At 46.4% G+C, this 18,294-nt stretch overlaps 2 protein-coding genes across 11 annotated transcripts in view; one reads left to right on the top strand and one right to left on the bottom strand.

Annotated features, from left to right (window-relative positions):
* TGFB3 (transforming growth factor beta 3) overlaps nucleotides 1–12,292 on the top strand; it is a 30,158-nt gene extending 17,866 nt beyond the window's left edge. For all 3 annotated transcript variants that reach the window (XM_064571398.1, XM_045901277.3, XM_045901278.3), the window contains 4 exons: nucleotides 3,027–3,134; nucleotides 4,876–5,047; nucleotides 7,875–8,028; nucleotides 8,878–12,292. In XM_064571398.1, coding sequence (XP_064427468.1) covers nucleotides 3,027–3,134; nucleotides 4,876–5,047; nucleotides 7,875–8,028; nucleotides 8,878–9,036 — 593 coding nt within the window. In that variant the 3' untranslated portion in view covers nucleotides 9,037–12,292. The remainder of the gene's footprint in view (nucleotides 1–3,026; nucleotides 3,135–4,875; nucleotides 5,048–7,874; nucleotides 8,029–8,877) is intronic.
* Nucleotides 12,293–12,428: 136 nt separating this feature from the next.
* The window catches only part of TTLL5 (tubulin tyrosine ligase like 5), a 275,259-nt gene continuing 269,393 nt past the window's right edge, over nucleotides 12,429–18,294 (bottom strand). For 2 of the 8 annotated variants that reach the window (XR_010405275.1, XR_010405277.1), the window contains 2 exons: nucleotides 13,370–13,485; nucleotides 12,429–12,651 (listed from right to left, as the gene is read on the bottom strand). Coding sequence is in view for 2 of the 8 variants with exons in the window: in XM_064571392.1 (XP_064427462.1) it covers nucleotides 13,463–13,485 (23 nt within the window). In the remaining 6 variants the exon portion in view is untranslated. Of the gene's footprint in view, nucleotides 12,652–13,310; nucleotides 13,486–18,294 lie in introns of those variants that run through there. The other 6 variants (XM_064571390.1, XM_045901266.3, XR_010405276.1 and 3 more) reach the window with 5 other exon arrangements.

Here is an 18,294-nt window from a genome sequence, read left to right as displayed (position 1 = left end):
CCCCAAGAGTGAGGCTGGCAGTCCCCACTGAGCATGATCTGCTGGCTCGCTTTGCTCACTTATGTAACCTGCCCGGGGTCCGGAAGCATCCGAGTCTGCAAGCCCTCATCCTGGCCGAGCCGGCTGATCATGCGCTGAAGGTCCTGCCTCAACTCCAGGGATACCCGGGAATTCTGTCCCATCTCCCCTACTGAGCACAAAGGCAAAAGCCTAGGAGCACCCACGGGACCAGGATGTGCCCTCGGCAGCACAGTTGGGAATTCTGACTCAGACGGCACTCCGCCTAGAGCCTGACATGGCTGCAGAAAGGAAAGGCTGGGGAAATTCATCTCTTAGCTTCTCTGTCTGATTTTGATCAGCTCCACCTGGATTTCTTTGAAGCCCTGGGCACTTGAAGGAGTTCTTATTTTCCCAGCTGCAGAGCTCAATGAGAAGTTTGCACTGAGAATGATTTCCATCTTCCTTGAGACATCAAAAAGATAATTTCGTAATAAAACCTGTGGGTCCCCCACCCACCATCCCCACTGCTGCCAATTCTGAGGTTAGTTCTTCATTGGAACCTTCAGTTCCTAGTTAGGCAGATGCTTCCCACCCCTCACACAGGGGAATCCCACACAGACCTTTACTTATGCAGAGCTTGTGAGTCTCCTCAGAGTTCGTGGCCCCGAACTAGGCAGCAGACGGACTCCAAATGGTGCAGTTGGTGCTGTGGACTGATGGGGAAACCGAGTCACATGTCTGGTCTTGTATTCATTCAGCAAACGTCTGAGAGCCTCCTGTGCACCAGCTTGCCAGCCTGCCTTCTGGGTCCCAGAACTGTCTGGAGCCCTACCCAGAGTTAGGGGACCCAGGTCCTCATACCCTTGTGCTGTTTCTCCTCATGGTCTGCACTTTCTCCCCGTGCAGAGTCAGACACCCCCTAGCGGCCCGGGTAGGGAGCACAGCCAGCATCATAGCACAGGAGAGGGGGGACACTGGGAAAACCCAGGCGCCTTCCCTGGTGGTCTCTGTTGCCCCCTCTTTGCCCCTCTTTGACTCTAACAGTTAGGGTGTGGCTCAGGCATCAGGTGTTTGAATCTTGGCTCTCCCCAATTACTGGCTGGGTACCTTGGGTAAGCCATTTAATTCTCTAAGCCTCATTAAATGAGTTACTGCACATAAAGTCTTAGAGCGGCGCTTGACATGTAATGCTCAACAAATGCTGGTGACTGTTGCCGTCACTCTGAGTCTTCTACCTACGCAGAGCCTGGTGGCCAAGCCAGGCCACCATCTTACACTACCACCTGTCCCCTAACCCTAACTGTCCCCAACACATGTGTCTGTACCTTGACTTTCTATTTTTTTTGAGATTTATTTATTTATTTGAGAGAGAGAGAGAGAGAGGGAAAGGGGGAGAGAGAGAGAGAGAGGAAGCGCACGCACGTGAGCATGCACAGGGGAAGGAGCAGAGAGAGAATATTCAAGCAGATTCCTGCCGAGTGTGGAGCCTGTGCGGGGCTTGATCTCACAGCCCATGAGATCAGGACCTGAACCAAAACCAAGAGTCAGACACTCAACCGACTGAGCCACCCAGCTGCCCTTGCGCCTTGACTTTCTGACTCACAGATTCACAGAACTTGTCCACACCAGGTCTCTCTTGGCCTCCCTTGAGCCCTTCTGGGTAATTGGAAGTACACTCTGCAGCCCATTTCAGCCACCCCGGTTCATTCCTTCCATGGCCTTCAACCAGGAAGGAGACACTCTTGTGACTCCATCTCTTTTTACTTCTTGTTCTCTGGCTGGGCATCAGCTTCCTTGCTATCATAGCCCCCCTCCCTCCCCACCAAAGCTAACCTTCTGGAACTGAAATCTTCAAGCTCAGCAAGTATCAGTGTGTCCTAGAGGCTGCCCTCGTTTGGAAGAGGACAGATGAGACTGGGTTCTGGAGTTTAAGGAAGAAGGGATCCTGGCCTGCCTAATGGTGACCAGAACCCATGGGCTTGAGTCATTCTGTGCATGAGAAGGGTGCTGAGCTAGCTTGGACTCTGGGATTTTCCCTGATGACACCAGATTTCAAGATGACCTCAGGTTGGTCCCAGGGCTGGATGCTCACTCAGAACGAGGGCGGCCCGGGGCACAGTAAATCAATCAGCTTGCTGAGATGCTGATCCTGAAGCCAGAAGGGTCCTTTCCTCATGACCTTTCCCACAGCGCAGCTTGCTGCTGCCTCTGGGTCACCAGAGCTTCCCTAGCTGAGTCTGACCCACCAGAATTGACATGATACCAGACCCTTCCTAGTTTCCCTGCACAAAACTTCTGGATTCAGTTCAAATGTGTCTGTTCTTATTCCTCCTTTTCTCCCTCCACTTTACTCAACCCGTTTTACTAATTTCCTTGCTTCCCCAATTTTAGTAAAATGCAAACCACCAATAGGAGAAAGGGCCCCAGCTGGCCTTCTTGCACCAGAGAATCTGTCAGCAAACCCTGGCATCTCCACATTTCCTCCTGCTGGTTCTCTCCAAGCTCGTGTCATCTGGGCCCTTGGCCCTTGGCCATCTCCTCCGGCCTGTGCTCTGATTTCACAATGGTCTTCCTGAGCGGCTCGTTTTCCCCCAGTGAGCCATCCACATCTCTAGCTCCCCCATTAACTGAACAGGGATTCCCAGAGAAGAAACTTCCAAGTAACTCTGACCTCATTCTGTCCTTATCTCTTCTTCTGCCCCTCCCCCCGCTTGCACACATGCACCTACACTTGCTCTCCCTCGAATAAATAAATCTTCTAAAAAAAAGGAAAATTCTCCTGTATAATGCCCCTTAATTTATGCCTTTATTTGGTTATTCATACGTAACAGAAACACCTGCAATATGGTAACACGTGTGGAGGTCCGCTCGAGCTTTGGCACCTTCTGTCTCCTGTGTCCCTCAGCATTACTCAGCTCCTGTGACTGCCTATGGGAGCAGAGGCCCTGGCCAACCGTGCACGGTGATGGACACACTTCCCCATCACATAAAGAATGTTCTCACTGATTCCGTGTCTCATTTTGCAGAGTCCAACTTAGGTCTGGAAATCAGCATTCACTGTCCATGTCACACCTTTCAGCCCAATGGAGACATCCTGGAAAACATTCATGAGGTGATGGAAATCAAATTCAAAGGTAACAAAATGGATGGTGTATAGTAGGTGGAGGGCGGTTGGTGAGGCAGGATAGAACAGGAGACCCCAACCAGGCCCCAAGAAAAGCAACCAAACTCCCTCACGGAGATGGCCAACTATTTTATACTCGAGTAATTCTGCTTTGCTCTAAAGGCAAGGCTTGGGACTTTCAGTTGATAGATTGAGTGTGTTAACATCTGGAAGACAGTGTAACCTTGGGAAGAGTGGTGCATCATGGAGGCCGACGGGTCCACCTCTCTGAGCTCAGTCACTAAAACAGAGACGAGAATACCTCTTTCGTAGGGTTATCATGCAAATTAAATGAGATAACAAATGTAAAACACAGTGCCACAAATGCTCAACAAATAGTCGGTGTCTTCCCCTGCCCTAAAAAAAAAGGACCTGCGGTGACCAGGAATACAAGTGTCCTGACTCCTGAACTTTCCAGATGTTACAGAGGCCATGGGATCCCCACCCAGGAGTCATCTGGGTTTGAATGACTGCTTTGGGGCTCAGGGTTTTTGTGTTAAGATGGAGAAATAGTTGAGAGTCTTTTCTGGTTTTCCAGTCTGTTTCTAAGGTGCTCAATCTCTGGACAGTCTCTGGATTTCAGGGATGTTCTCTTTCCTTGAATAGTCGCATTTTGGATAACTGAGGCACACCCAAAGCCAGGTGGTTCCTCAAGATCAAACCAAGCACGCCAGAGCGTGAGGTCAGAGGCTTGTCTGGGAAGAGGTGCACCCTCTCTTGGCTGCCAGCCCTGGGCAGACCTCTTACCCTTCGTGGGCCTGATTTCAGGCCCCCCCTTTTATTTTTAAAGCCAAGCATTTGACATCCTAATCACAGAACCTCAGAGCTCAGAAGACATTTGGGGTCCTTACCTACAGGCGAGGTCAGGACGAAATCCTCCCACTCTGTAAATCTTGTTCATAAAGATTCTCAGAAAAGGGAATTTTAGATCCAAGCCTCCCATTTGTCTGACGGTCCTAGTGTGCCTTCATGGGGTCCAAGTCCCTTCCGTCACTGTGTAAATTAAGCTCCTCGTGTTCCTGTCCTTGGTGGAGATGGACAACAGCAGGCGATTGCCTGTCACAAAATAGATCTCCTTTAGTTGAGACTCGGTCTAATTCAGTCCTCAGTGGTCCTTTCCAGATGAAATAGCAGGGTCTCCCCGCCAGCCGCAGAGTTTGTGTGCTAAATCTGTGGATCACATTCCTTGGTATCTTATCTGAGTGTTACAGTGGAAACACCTTGAAACTACTCGCGCATGTGCCCATTAATGATTAAGCAAGCAGTCTAGCTCCTCCGGCTCCCATTAAAGGGATCTTAAACCGAGACACCTTACGTTATAGGGCGGACTTCGGCGCTGTCTTGACCAATTCAGAGCATACGAGGAAACTCACACCCCAAAATTTTAAGTCTGGGAATCTAAACGGACAGCCCAAAGCAATGTGTTAGCCAGCTGCCTGGGGTGTTTCGCGGAAGCTTCTCGGCCCCGAGATCCCAGGAAGCATCTGGGAAGGGCTCTCTGCTCTCTGGGCGACTTAGACGCCAGAGTCATGAGGGGATCTGACCACAGGTGTCTTGTGCGTTCCTCTCCCTGGTCTTCTCCTTCCCCTTCCTGCAGCCTGACATGAGCATGACGCCTTGCCCTTGCAGGGCCGTGACGGGGCGCCACAGGAAGCCAGCCTCCACCCTGCCCTCCTTAGACAGGAGACTGTCCTCCTCCTTCCCCTCTGCAGGTGTGGACAGTGAGGATGATCATGGCCGTGGAGATCTAGGGCGCCTCAAGAAGCAGAAGGACCACCACAACCCTCACCTCATCCTCATGATGATTCCCCCGCACCGGCTGGACAACCCAGGCCAGGGCGGGCAGAGGAAGAAGCGGGCCCTGGACACCAATTACTGCTTCCGGTAAGCTTGGGCCCACTCACGACCGTCAGCTCCTGAGACAGCATTTACTGTATGCCCTCAGGGGCTCAGTCCCCAGGCCTAAGCTGTGCCGACGGCGGGGGGGCGGGGGGGGGGGGTGTCCTGGATGCTAGTCACAAACATCTCCAGGAAAAAGATTTAAAACCTCTTACCAACGTCTTCCTGTTTTTCTGGAAGCCCCCGTTTTTCCGCAGCCCAGCTCTGTGAGGGCCTGGCTGAAGCAAGTGAGGAGGAGAGTGTTGCTAAGACAGTTTGGATCGCAGAGACTTGGCCGAAGCCTCTCTGTAGCTATCATGTTTTGTAAAGTATTTCTACGGTGTGTTTTTGTGTGGGGGAGATGAATGCAGAACTTCGTTTTTTTTCTATTTAAATCCTAGTTGGTTAACATATAGTGTCATATTGGTTTCGGTAGAATTTAGTGATTCATCACTTCCATACGACACCCAGTGCTCATCATACAAGTGCCCTCCTTAATGCCCATCACCCATCTAGCCCATCCCCCACCCGCCTCCCTCCAGCAACCCTCAGTTTGTTCTCTATCATGAAGAGTCTCTTATGGTTGGCTTCCTTCTCTCTTTTTTTTCCCTCCCTCCCCATGTTCATCTGTTTTGTTTCCTGAATTCCACATATGAGTGACATCATATGGTGTCTTTCTCTGACTATTTCGCTTAGCCTAATACTCTCTAGCTCCAACCATGTCATTGTAAATGGCAAGATCTTCTTGATGGCTGAGTAAAACTCCATTGTATATATTCACCACATCTTCTTTATCCGTTCATCTGTCGATGGGCACTTGGGCTCTCTCCATAGTTTGGCTATTGTTGATAATGCTGCTGTAAACATCAAGGTGCAGGTGCCCCTTCAAATCTGTATTTTGTATCCTTCGGATAAATACCTAGTTGTACAATTGCTGGGTCATAGGGTAGCTCTAGTTTTAACTTTCTGAGGGGGTAGCTCTAGTTTTAACTTTCTGAGGAACCTCCATACTGTTTTCTAGAGGGGCTGCACCAGTCGAATGCAGGGCTTCCCATGAAAGAAGTGCTCAGTTCCCTGTGAACTGTCCAAGGATGCTCCTGGGTGAGGGGAAATAGAGCAGTCTCCACGTACCAGGGGAATTTGAGCTGGAGAAATTAATGAACTAATTCGGAAGTGGTAGGTAGCCACTGTGAAGAGAGAAAAAGAAAGAGCCTCTTCTCTTATTTAGTTTAGTTCTTCATTCATAAGGGCAGGGATGATAAAGCACACACAGCAGTTACTAAAAGGTAGAAAATGACCACATCTACGAGAAGGTCCAAAGGATAGAGTGCTTTAAGAATCCGGAGCAAAAAGTTCATCTGTGGATGCAGGAAAGGCTTCCGAAGGGTGCAGATGAGTGAGGTTTGGGCATGGAGGGATAAGGGGGGAGGAAGGAAGGAACACGAATGGGTCAGTTTGGCTGGAGAGGAGGATGCCTGAGCGGAGCTGGGGAGAATGAATTAGGAAATTTTTAGATCTAAAACCATGTCTTATAAGGAGCAACTGAGCGAACTAGGGAGGTCGAGCTTGAAGGTGTAGGAGAGGCAATGTAGTTGGCCACCAACTGTCTGAAGGCTGGCCTGTAGGCTTGTTCTGTGTGGCTCATAATCAGTTAGGAATGGATGCTCTTGGCCGCAAGGCACAGCGGCCTAAACCACAGAGGATTTCTTGTTCACAAGAAGCCTGTAGCAGCAGGCTCAGGGTCGGTCTGGCTGCCTAGTTATGCCCCTGGGAATACAGGCTCTCTCTCCGGAGCCTGCCACGCTTAGCATGTTGGCTTGCTTTTCATCTTCTTGCTTACGGTCACAGTGACTGCTAAAGCTCCAGCTATCTTGTCTGTGTTCATGACAAGAAGAAGGGGGGAGAGGCAGAGTTGGTAGCTTTCCTCTTCCATCCGTGACTTTTATAAAGAATCAACTATTTTTGCCAGAATTTGCCCTTACCTCTGCATACTTCTCCTTATGTCTGATTGGTCGTCCCTGGCTTACATGACCACCCCTCCCCGCAAGAGAGGCCAGGAAAATGAGGATCTGGTGGTCCAGACTCTGTAATGGGAGGTGGCAAGGGAGAAGGGAGGTAGGAATGGCTTTTGAATAGATAGATAACCGGGAATGTTTGCCATGGTTCACCCATGGAACCTACAAGAAGCCAGATTTTCGAAGTAGTAAGTTCTAGGTCGCAGCAGACATTGACGTACAGGCTAGATGCCCACTTGGCAAGGGTTATTGCCAAATGGATTTCTGCAGGGAACAGAATTGAAATGGCCTGATGATCATCACACTTGGGGTGAGTCACGAGTCTAACAGAAGGATACGCTTCATTTTGATTCGACGGCCTGTAGATTTGGTCTAAGCAGTCTACTGTAGTATGTAAGCTGCCTGAGCTTAGAGTTCATGTCTTGCAGGGTGCTCATTAGGAAGGTAACGATAAAACCACCCTCAACAAAGCTGAGCTGGCTAAGAACATCCAGTGCTTGGTTTTATGTGAAGCAATTTATGTCTCTGCTTTGATCTACGATATAAAAAGGGGCAGGACCATCTTTGCTTTTTTTCTCTTCCTTATGCGTCATCTGTATCTGCCTATTATGTCCTTGGGATCATGGTCTTCAACACAAGAAGATGCTTTTATGGTATATACTGCTCAATGCACTTGAACCTGGGATTCCATTGATTAGGGCCACCTCTTAGGATGACCAGGAAGGACTTCAGGTACAAATATGAGGGCCGTTGGTGAAGTTTTTCATATTGGTGGTTTCCTTCAGGTTGGTGGTCTATAGATGTTTTTTTTGTTGTAGCAATTTGGAGGAGAACTGCTGTGTGCGCCCTCTCTACATTGACTTCCGACAAGATCTGGGCTGGAAATGGGTCCATGAACCTAAGGGCTACTACGCCAACTTCTGCTCCGGCCCTTGTCCCTACCTCCGCAGCGCGGACACAACCCACAGCACGGTACGGAGCGGCGCTCATGCCATGTGGGACACATTCACACGAATGCATGAGGACTGAATGGTGAACGAGCGAATGATGATCCGGGGCGAGTAAAACCCCTTTGCTGAAGGTTCTGATCTTGGCACCCTGGCCCGACTCTACTTTGCCACATCCTGCCCTTTAAAATGTCCTCCATGGTTTCAACCAGCCTTTTTATTTGTTCTGTCTAAAGCTTTTGTACCATTCTGGAAATTAACTCACTGTCCCAGCACTCCCTGTAGGTCAGAGATGTGCGCACACAGCTAGCAAGGGATGTTGGGGGCAGAAAGGCTTCTGCCACTGGTGGAAGGACTCTGGGAATTGCAGCCTCTTGGATATAGAAAAGACATTTTGAAAGACCATGCGAAGCACACAGAAGCAGCTAATATGAAACAATGGGAAGAGAAGGGGAGAGAGGGGGAAGTCAGGACTCTGAAACTCGCTTGCCTTTCTTTCCCTCAAGGGGACTCAGAAATAGGGCAGTCATTTGTGAAACATGGTTCCGGACAGCTCACCCTTGACTACCTCCTGTCTGGGGCCGCACACTCTGGCGCTTACTGAATGGCCCAAAGCAGCGTTCAGTGAGCTCACTTCTCACCGAAGCGACCAGTTAGAGCTAGCAAAACCAGCAGAGGAGTGTTTCTTAACAGCAGAGCATATTTCATGATCCGTTTTAAAGTTGCCCATTAGTTGTTCTCAGCTTAACCTGAAAATGCTCACACATTCAGTACAGGTGTTTACCCAAACCGGAAGAGCAGCCCCCAGAACACGGCAGAGGGCTCTGGGCCTGAGGCTTGGCCTGCCGCCCTCTAAATGACCTGTCCTCCCCAGGTGCTGGGACTGTACAACACTCTGAATCCTGAAGCCTCTGCCTCACCTTGCTGTGTGCCCCAGGACCTGGAGCCCCTGACCATCCTGTACTATGTTGGGAGGACCCCCAAGGTGGAACAGCTGTCTAACATGGTGGTCAAGTCCTGTAAGTGTAGCTGAGACCCTGCCTGCGACCGAGAGAGAGGACAGAGGACTGCCACCGCCTGACCGCCTGCTCCTCGGGAAACACAAAGGCAACAGACCTCACCTAGAGGCCTGGAGCCCCCAACCTTCGGCTTCAGGCAGATGGCTGAGACGAAGTTCCCTTTTGGGACATTTCTCCTTCGTGCTGGCTCTGAGAATCACTGTGGCAAAGAAAGTGTGGGTTTGGTTAGGGGAAGGCCCAACTCTTCAGAATACACAGATTTTCTGTGACGTAGACGGAGGTGGTGGGGACAGAGGACGAGGGATGGCAAGCCGACACGGGACGCATCATGCGGCAATGGATCTGGGATACCCTAGGGAGGAGGAAGGGCAGAGAATGGCCGGGACAGGGCCAGGCCGGAAGACACTTCTGAGGTCAGATGTGCTCATCGCTGCCCCACATCTGCTCTAGGGAATCGGGATTACATTATACAAGGCAAGCATTTTCCTTCAGACAGGTTACCTAGACAAAGTCCCAGAATTGTATCTCCTACTACCTGGGATTAAGGATGAGTCTGTTATTTTGGCAAATTGTCCTCTCAACATCAATCAACAGCACCAAGGGTCATTACAGGGAGAAAAATCCAGGGAATGTAGTTCCCGGGCCGTCAACTCTATGGGGCCATCTGGATACGCTGAACTCAGAAGCAGAGGGTGGGAATGAACACTCTCCTGTCTGCCCTCTGGGTCCCTCCTCTCGCCTTCTTCCTCAATCGTATTTCCCCTCGGACATCTGGCTAGACACCTTCCAGGTCAGGGCACACATATTTGGATTTGGGGTCTGTGCAGTCTTGGGGCATTATGGGTCCCCCCACCCCAGACCCTGTGTCCATCTGGTGTTCCTGGAAACAGGTGCTAGAACGGGTGAGGCGTGCGGGGAGGTCGCACATGCGCCACACGATGACTTGGCCCCAGACACGTAGACTGAGGTATAAAGACAAATACAAATATTACTCTCAAAATCTTTGTATGAATAAATATTTTTGGGGAATCTTGGATCATTTCATCTTCTGGAAGATTGTCTCTAGAACAGTAAAATCCTATTCTAAGGTGTAAGTCTGACTGGATAAATATCCTTGATTACTCTTTTCTTAATCCCACGTTCATGTCTACTAACCAGAGGTCACTGGTACCTGGGGCAGAGAGTCTCGAACAGCGAATGCATTGCTTAGTGTGAGTACTCTGGATGGTGGGACGCTGTCCTGCCTTCTGCCATTTGAGAGAGAAGACTTAACTGCTTGTGTTCCCTTCCTTCTTGTGGAGTATTTTGTTCTCAGACACACAGAGGCAGTGGTTCAGATTTGCAAAAAGTTGTATGAATTTGACCTACATTTAACTGTGGGCAAAAATCATTTGGGGGTGAACCCTTGCCTGTGGAAATGTGTTCGTTTGTACATGCCCTCTAAGTTATGAACATCATCATTTTTGAAAATCTAACCTCACCCTCACAATCAGTTGAGAATTAGAGAAACTGTCTGTGGTAAATGGCCGAAGAAGATGAGGCTAATTCTGTTATCGGGGTAAGCTTGCCAGGAACCCCTTTGTCAGTGATTTGGGGATGGGAGAGGGCGAGGAAGTACAATCCCATAGTTCTTGTTTGCGGGCGCAGATCCCAGAGCAATGCACAATTCTGTGATATTAATGTCCACCTGAAGCAACCATCTGCAATGCGTGAGGAACCATTTAGCAGCTCCCAAAAAAACATGTTCCTCTATTGAGATCACCTTACCGTTAGTGAAAAAGTCTATCTGAAGCTAAAATTTGTAGGTTGAATGGTGCCTCTGTGTGTGTGTGTGTGTGTAGATGTATCTTGCTCTTTCCGGAATTCTCCCGAATTGAATTCCTGAGTTTGGTCAAGACTTTCTTTCCTGCTTTGTCCATGCCCAGCCAATTCTAAGAGCTTCTCTCTCAGGCTTCATCCCCTGTGGCACCCATTTACTTCCACTGTACTTGGGGGGCTGTATCCCTGCCCTAAAATCATGGCTGCTGGGACTGTGGCCCATCTTACCCAACGGAGCTAGCGGGCCCAGAGAGGGGATGCAGCGTGCCCAGCCCTTTGGCCATGGGCCATTGCTATCCCAAGCTGCAGAGTCTCTTCACTTGTGGCAGCTATTCTCAAGTTTCAGTGGGCACGAGAAACACCCAAGTGTTTATCTGAACATAATAAAAATAAATAAATAAGAAGCAATTTTAAAAAATGTACAATTTCAGGCTACAGCTCTAGAGAGATCTTCAGGCCTGGGGAAGGTCCAGGCTGCCTAAAAGCTACATTTTGAGCAGCAGTGTCTTCTATCTGACATCACTGGGTCCTTCCTCGAGGCTTAACTAAGAAAGAAGGGAATAATCTTTTTGACCCCAGAATAAACCTTCCTTCTTATCCAACCTCGTAGGAAATCACTAAAATGTTGGCCTGTGGCTCATCCTAATGAAGCAAGGCAATGAGTTATGTTTCCCGAAGTATCCCAAAGAAAACAGAACACACTGTGATTCCAAATGTCCTTTTTATATGAGAGCTCTATTCTTATCTTTATCAGCAGATACAGATATGGGCGGGGGTCTGAAGTCCAGCCTTTCCATTCCACGTGTCACTTAGAGGCGCTATAGAAACCTGAGCCATTGTCTGTCTGTCTGAAAAGATACACACTTGTTCTGGGGGAGGGGAGGGAGGGACACTGGAAATGACACCGTGGCTGGAGGGGGGAAATCATATGATCGGTCTCGTTTATTACCAAGCGAAGTCCAGTACCAGTAAAAATGACACAAAAGTACTTGGTTAAATGAAGGCGAGATCTGGAGTCTGGTCTTAACAGCCGATAAGCACATGGAGAGTGCAGTAAGAAATTAGCCTGAGGACCCAATTCTAATGGTTACCTAGGCCAATTCCAAGCAGTCTAGTTGGTCTCAAAGTTCCTTCCCTGGGCTCATACCCTCTTGTCCTTTCTCACATGGTTCTTATGCGGCATCTCCCATATAACTTATTTCCTGGTTCTTCCCATCACCAGGAAAGTCATGAAGGAATTCTGATTTGTCTCCTAACCAATTCACAACCAAGTTAGCCAACAGTTAAGATGGTCCTCAAACTACTAACCAGAAGTCCCAGGAACATCACAAATACATTCTCTCCCCTCCCTCAAGGGACAGTCTTCATTCCTCACAAGCAAACAAAATGGTTCCATGTGCTCAAACCTGTTTGCATTCACTAAGAAGTCAATAAAGTCCCTTTTCTCTCTGCCTTGTTGGGTGTCATTTTTCCTTTGGGGTTTCAATGCTGAGTCTAGAGTACCCTGCTGTAGGAAAACCCAGACTCTGGATCCTCCCCCAGTAACTCCCCAGGGTAGCTGTCAGTCCTTCAGTCGAGCTCTGCAGCCCACCTTTCAACCTTTTCTTCAGTAGAAGCCAGAGAGGGGACCAGGGAAAGGTGAGGAGAGGGGGCAGAGGTCAAGTGGAAAGGCGTCTGGGAGGGCTGTGCCACCTCATTCTGATGAGGACCCCTAGAGGACCTGTCCACGGCGGGCCGATAATGGAGACATGTGCACATACGAGCTTCCCAGGTTCAGGAGCTGCCTGTGGGGAAGAGCCTGGACCCACGATCTGCTGAAACCAAATGGAAGAATAAAACATCTCTTTGTAGTTCACATTTCTAAAATGTAGTTTAAAAAATTGCCCAGCAATGAAAGAAAACGAGAAGTTGGTCCCACTTCAGGCTTGTTTGTGAATGCTGATTGTTGGGAAATTAGTAAATGGAAAAAAAGAAAATAAAAATAGAATTACTTTATTAATTTTAGAAATCAGTAATTCCAAAGGGTGCCTTCACCACGGCTCATGTGGTCAACAGCACGCCGACTTTGCTCCACTCTCTGGGAAGCTTGTGAGGTATGCTTCCCCCTTCCCCCGACCCCTCGGAAAAGGGAAGAACAACTTTGGTAGATGATGTTGGGATTTTAGGCTTGTGGGAAGTAAAGCTTAATACTGCAATCTGGAAAAGAAGAGGAAGCAAAATGCAAATAGCCAAAGAGCCTCTTTTATATCATCTCTGTGTGGTAGCAGGAAAGGGACAGAGGAAGCCTAAGTGGGTTTGGGGGGGCGGGAGGTAAAAGGGATAAAAGATACATGTGTGCTCTGATGGGGTATATAACGTATCAGTTGAATGTCCCCACTACCAAGTTCAGTCAAAACCCAGCGGATGTGTTATCCCGTCGTCTCAGTAAAAGTCTGGATTGGCTGATTGGCAACAATCTACTGCCACTGTTGCTTGAAGGCTCTGGGGACTGAGGCAGCAAAAAAAAAAAAAAAAAAAAAAAAAAAATACCGTGGACCCCTTGCAGTGCTGGTGGATGCTTCGGCCCCACACCCCTGCTGGAGCGGGAGTAGCAAACAGGTTCTTCCCCCATGCGGTTGCGGCTCATCTCTTAGTGTGAGCAGGATCTGAAAGAGAGAGAACCAACCGCTAAGTGACCGAAATGAGTGTGGGGTTTTACTTACAGCAACGTCTGGTGTAGTTAGCACTACTGAAGACTAAAGAAGTTGTGGCCAAATAAATGTTCACCTTGAACTTGAAGACTTTTCATTTTAACCACTTTTGTTGGAAACCTTTCTAACACACTCCTGTTCTGCTGCTTTTTTGTGTACTTCTCTTAGTTTCTTTCCCTTCCCCTTCCTCCCTTCCTCCCTCCCTCCCTCCCTCCCTCCCTCCCTTCCTTCCTTCCTTCCTTCCTTCCTTCCTTCCTTCTTTTCCTCCTGGATAAGAACATTTTATCTCTTTTGCGTCTTAAATAAAAAATGCTTAATATGTTAACCTTTTCTAGAAACTTAAGGTCAGCATTATTAGCATTCGGTGTTGAACTGCATGGAAAAACTGCTTCATGTACACTTCTGAGTTTTTCTAAATCTTTGCTGAATATTGGGTTGTCAGAATGCACTCTGCCTTGGACCACTGTCCCCATCCCTACAATATACACCTACATCCCACCACCCGGTTTAAGATAAGGATATTACTATTACCCTGCATCTGTGAGGCCCTCCCACTGCCTTCCCATTTCCACTATCCTGAATTTTCTGTTTATCCTTCCCTTGTTTGCTTTTTAAAAATAGGTTTATTTATTACATACACTCTGAACCCTAAATATTATGCTGTTTCGTTTTTATAATTCTGTGGTTTTCGATTTGACAGTGCTGCTATAACTATTATTATATGTGATCTCAGCACACAACTGGAGAACTTCAGTTATATACTTAGGAGTGTAATTGCTGGGTCATGGACACTTGCATCTTCAACTCTCTAAAAATAATGCCATATTACATTCCAAAGCGGTCTGTACCAATTCCTGCCCCCACCCCCACCCCCAGGGCAGCTTCTCTACCTCCCCTACCTGTGGAGAAGGGGTATTGCCTGAGTTTAAAATATTTGCTAGTCCAGTGGGTATACAATGGTGTCCTACTGTGGTTTTAATGAGCATTTTCCCAAATAGGAATGAGGTTGAGTCAAGTATTTATTGTGCCTACATGTTTTTTCTTCTGTGAAATGCCTGGATGTGGCTTTTGCTTATTTTCTTATTGAGTTTACTGTTTATTAATTAAAAAAAAATAAAACAGCTTTATTGATATATAAGCCACATACCATACAATTCACCCATTTAATGTGTATAATCCAGTGGCTTGTACTATATTCAGACTTGTTTGTCCATCACCACAATCAGTTCTAGAACATTTTCTTTTAAAAAAATTTTTTTTAAGATTTTATTTATTTATTTGAGAGAGAGAGAATGAGAGACAGAGGGCATGAGAGGGAGGAGGGTCAGAGGGAGAAGCAGACTCCCCGCCGAGCAGGGAGCCCGACGCGGGACTCGATCCCGGGACTCCAGGATCATGACCTGAGCCGAAGGCAGTCGCTCAACCAACTGAGCCACCCAGGCGCCCAATTCTAAAACATTTTCATTGAAAGAAGATGAAACCCTACACCTCTTAGCCATCACCCCCCCTCATCTTGTCCTCCAGCCCTAGGCAACCACTAATCTATTTTCTGTCTCTATAGATTTGCCTATTCTAGACATTTCATGAATGGAATCATCCAGTATGTGGTCTTTTGTGTCTGGCTTCTTTCACTTGGCATAATGTTTTCAAGGGTCATCTGTGTTGTAGCATGGAACAGTACTCTGCCTTTTCATGGCTGAATAATACTCCATTGTGTGTATTTATTCACTCATCAGTTGATGGCTACTGGGGTTGTTTCCGCCTCCTGGATATTAGTAATCATGCTGCTATAAACATCCATGTACAAGGTTTTGTCTGGACATACGTTTCCATTTCTGTTGGGCATATACTGCTGGGACATACGGTAACCCTATGTTTAAAGGTTTGAGAAACTGCTAAACCGTTTCCAAAGCAGTTGCACCATTTAAAAAAATATATACGCTTGCAAACTATTTTATTATTTTTTTTAAGTTTAGTCACTCTCCCCATTGTCTGTCTATTACGGTTTTATTTTTTCTCTAGAACACTCACTATTATCTAATGTACTGTGTTACTAATATGGTTTGTTGTCTATATCTCTAAGGATTTGGGACTATTTTATTCCCTGCTCTGTGCTATGTACCTAGCGTAGATGCTCAGTAAATATTTGTTGAGTGAATCAATCTTTCACTTTAACTGGAACATTAGTCCACTCACATTTTTGTGATTACAAATATTTTTATATTTATTTCTACGGTCTTCAGTTGTGTTCTTCTTTAAAGATTTATATTAGCGCGGCAGAGGGAGAGAATCTTCAAGCAACTCCCTGCTGAGCATGGAGTCCGACGTGGGGCTCGATCTCAGGACTAATGCGATCATTACCTGGGCTGAAACCAAAAGTCGGGCACTTAACTGCCTGAGCCACCCAGGTGACCCTTAAGTTGTGCTTTCTATTTGTCCATACTCTTCTGTTTCCTTTTCCGCCTTAAAGTTTTATAATTTCTATTCTTTTAGTAGTTTCTCTATGTTTGCATTTGTACATACTATGTAAAGCTGAAATTAATCATTATCTTTACCTTTTCACTCTATAAGATCAAGTTAGACAATTTAACTCTGATCATATCCTCTGTCTTTTTTCTTTTCACACCCTCTGTCTTAACATGATATTGGTGTTGGATACTTTTATCCCCCTCCTTTTTATCCTCACAAGAACATTATTACTTTATTGATTATTATGCTTTTATTTGCCCATGTTTTTACACATTCTTTCCTCATAAGTCAGTTTTTGCATCTCAGACCTTTTTCTGGTATCACCTTCCTCTGTTTGAAATACATTCTTTACAATCTTTCCTTTGGTGAAGGTTTACTGATGCCAAGTTCATCTGGGTTTTACATGTTGGAAATGTCTTTATTTCATCCTCATCCTTGAAAGATATTTTTGCTTAAAATACATTTCTGGCGGGGTACTTATTTTTTCTCATCAATGCCAACATCACACTACAGTTTGGCTTCCACTATTGCTGTTGAGGAGTACGTTCTATCACTGGCATTCCTTTGGAAAGCCTTCCTTTGCCTCGAGGTGCTTAAATTTAACATCTTTTGTCTTTAGTATCCCAAAGTTTCAGTATGGTGTGTCTAGATGTGGATTTATTATGATTCACTATAGCCAGTTGTATCTTCCCTTAGTTTTGGAATATTTTTAGTCATTATCCCTTTAAATATTGTCCCTGTCTCGTTTTTTTTTTTTTTTTTTTCTTTCCAGAACTCCAATTATCTAAAGATCTATCAGGCCTTCTCACTTTGTTTTTCATCACTTTTTCTTTCTGTCCTGCAGTTCACATAATTTCTTTAAATATATCTTTGAGTTCATTAAATATCTTTTCAGCTGGGTCTAACCTGCAGTTAAGCCCACTCATTGATTTGAAAACTGTAATTACTCTATCTTTGCCATTCTAAAGTATTACATAGTTCTTTTCCAAATCTGCTTAGTCATAATTTTAATCTTTTACTCACACTTTTACTCCCTCCTTTAATTTCTTTAAACATATGAGAAAATTTATTTTTTTATTGTATGTCTGGTAATATCAGTATCTTAGTCTTTGTGGGTCTAATATTGTTATCTGTTATTTTGCTGACTTTTGCTTATGGTGCCATGTTTCCTTATTGTTTTGCGATTTTAAACTGTGATCTCGCAGTTCTTAGACCTTCACCTGTTAGAATTATTTGAGATTTGAGTTGAAGGAAGATCCTTCCAGAAAAAAATATGCATTTGATTCTACTAGATGCCTGGGGCCACCCTATTAGCTTAGGATCACCTTAGATTAAATTCTCAGTTTGAAGTTTTTCAGGGTATCTAGGGAATATGAATTCACGCCCAAGCTTACACAAGGGCTAGTTTGTGGTTATGAATCATCAGGGGAGAGTCCTTTACTCCATCTCACTCAGCACCAAGGCTCAAGATAGGCAATTTTCTTTCAGTGCCTGAGGGCGTAGAGGCAAAGTGGGAAGGGGGAGGGTTATTTCTGGTTGACCTTTACATGGAGAATACAGCCCTTTGGGGTCCTATCTTTATGTGAAGGGTCTCCAATTAGATGCTCCACCTGTTGTCCCTGACACCTGCCATAATTCTGGTCCAGAGCTGCTTGGATCTCCACTTCTGCCTGCCGACGCAGTTCTGGGGTTATCAGGGCAGGAATAATACACAGGACAACCATGTTACTGCGTTTTCCCCCTCACTGCCTCTGTGGCCATGATCACAGCCTGGCTCTTGTTTGGTAGGATTTTGAAAAACCGGTCATTGAAGTTGTCCATCTTCTTTTTTGCTTTGATGTCCTGACCTGGAAATTCTTTCTTTCTTTCTTTTTTTTTTGAAATGCCTATGGTTCATACTATCTATATCCTAACTTGGCACTTATCAAATAAATGAAGTTACATCTTCTTAGGTTAGTTTTAAAGTCAACAAGCAACATAAGCATAAAATATTATCAGAATTACCCTTAAAAACCTTGAAGCACCTGCAAAAGACATTGTACTGGTTTGGCAACTATTAGAGTCCAACAAACCCAATCTGTCCTCCAGCCTACTGTTCTTCTATTAGCATCATATTAAGTAACTGGCTTGTGCTACTGTAACACAGCAAAAAATAAAAGTATTTTAAACACTGTGATCAACATCTGCCCAGGTGAAGTGATGAGGAGAAGCAGCTAAGCAGGCGGAACTGCCGAGGGAACAGATCACGCTCATGCTCACTCTGATCAGTAGGTTCCCTGAGGGGATGGTTGACAC

The sequence above is a fragment of the Mirounga angustirostris genome, unplaced genomic scaffold, assembly GCF_029215605.1.
Source record: "Mirounga angustirostris isolate CCGP_5_RB_7025 unplaced genomic scaffold, mMirAng1.0.hap1 SCAF_9, whole genome shotgun sequence".
Lineage (NCBI taxonomy): Eukaryota > Metazoa > Chordata > Mammalia > Carnivora > Phocidae > Mirounga > Mirounga angustirostris.
This window is presented reverse-complemented; position numbering and strand designations above follow the sequence as displayed.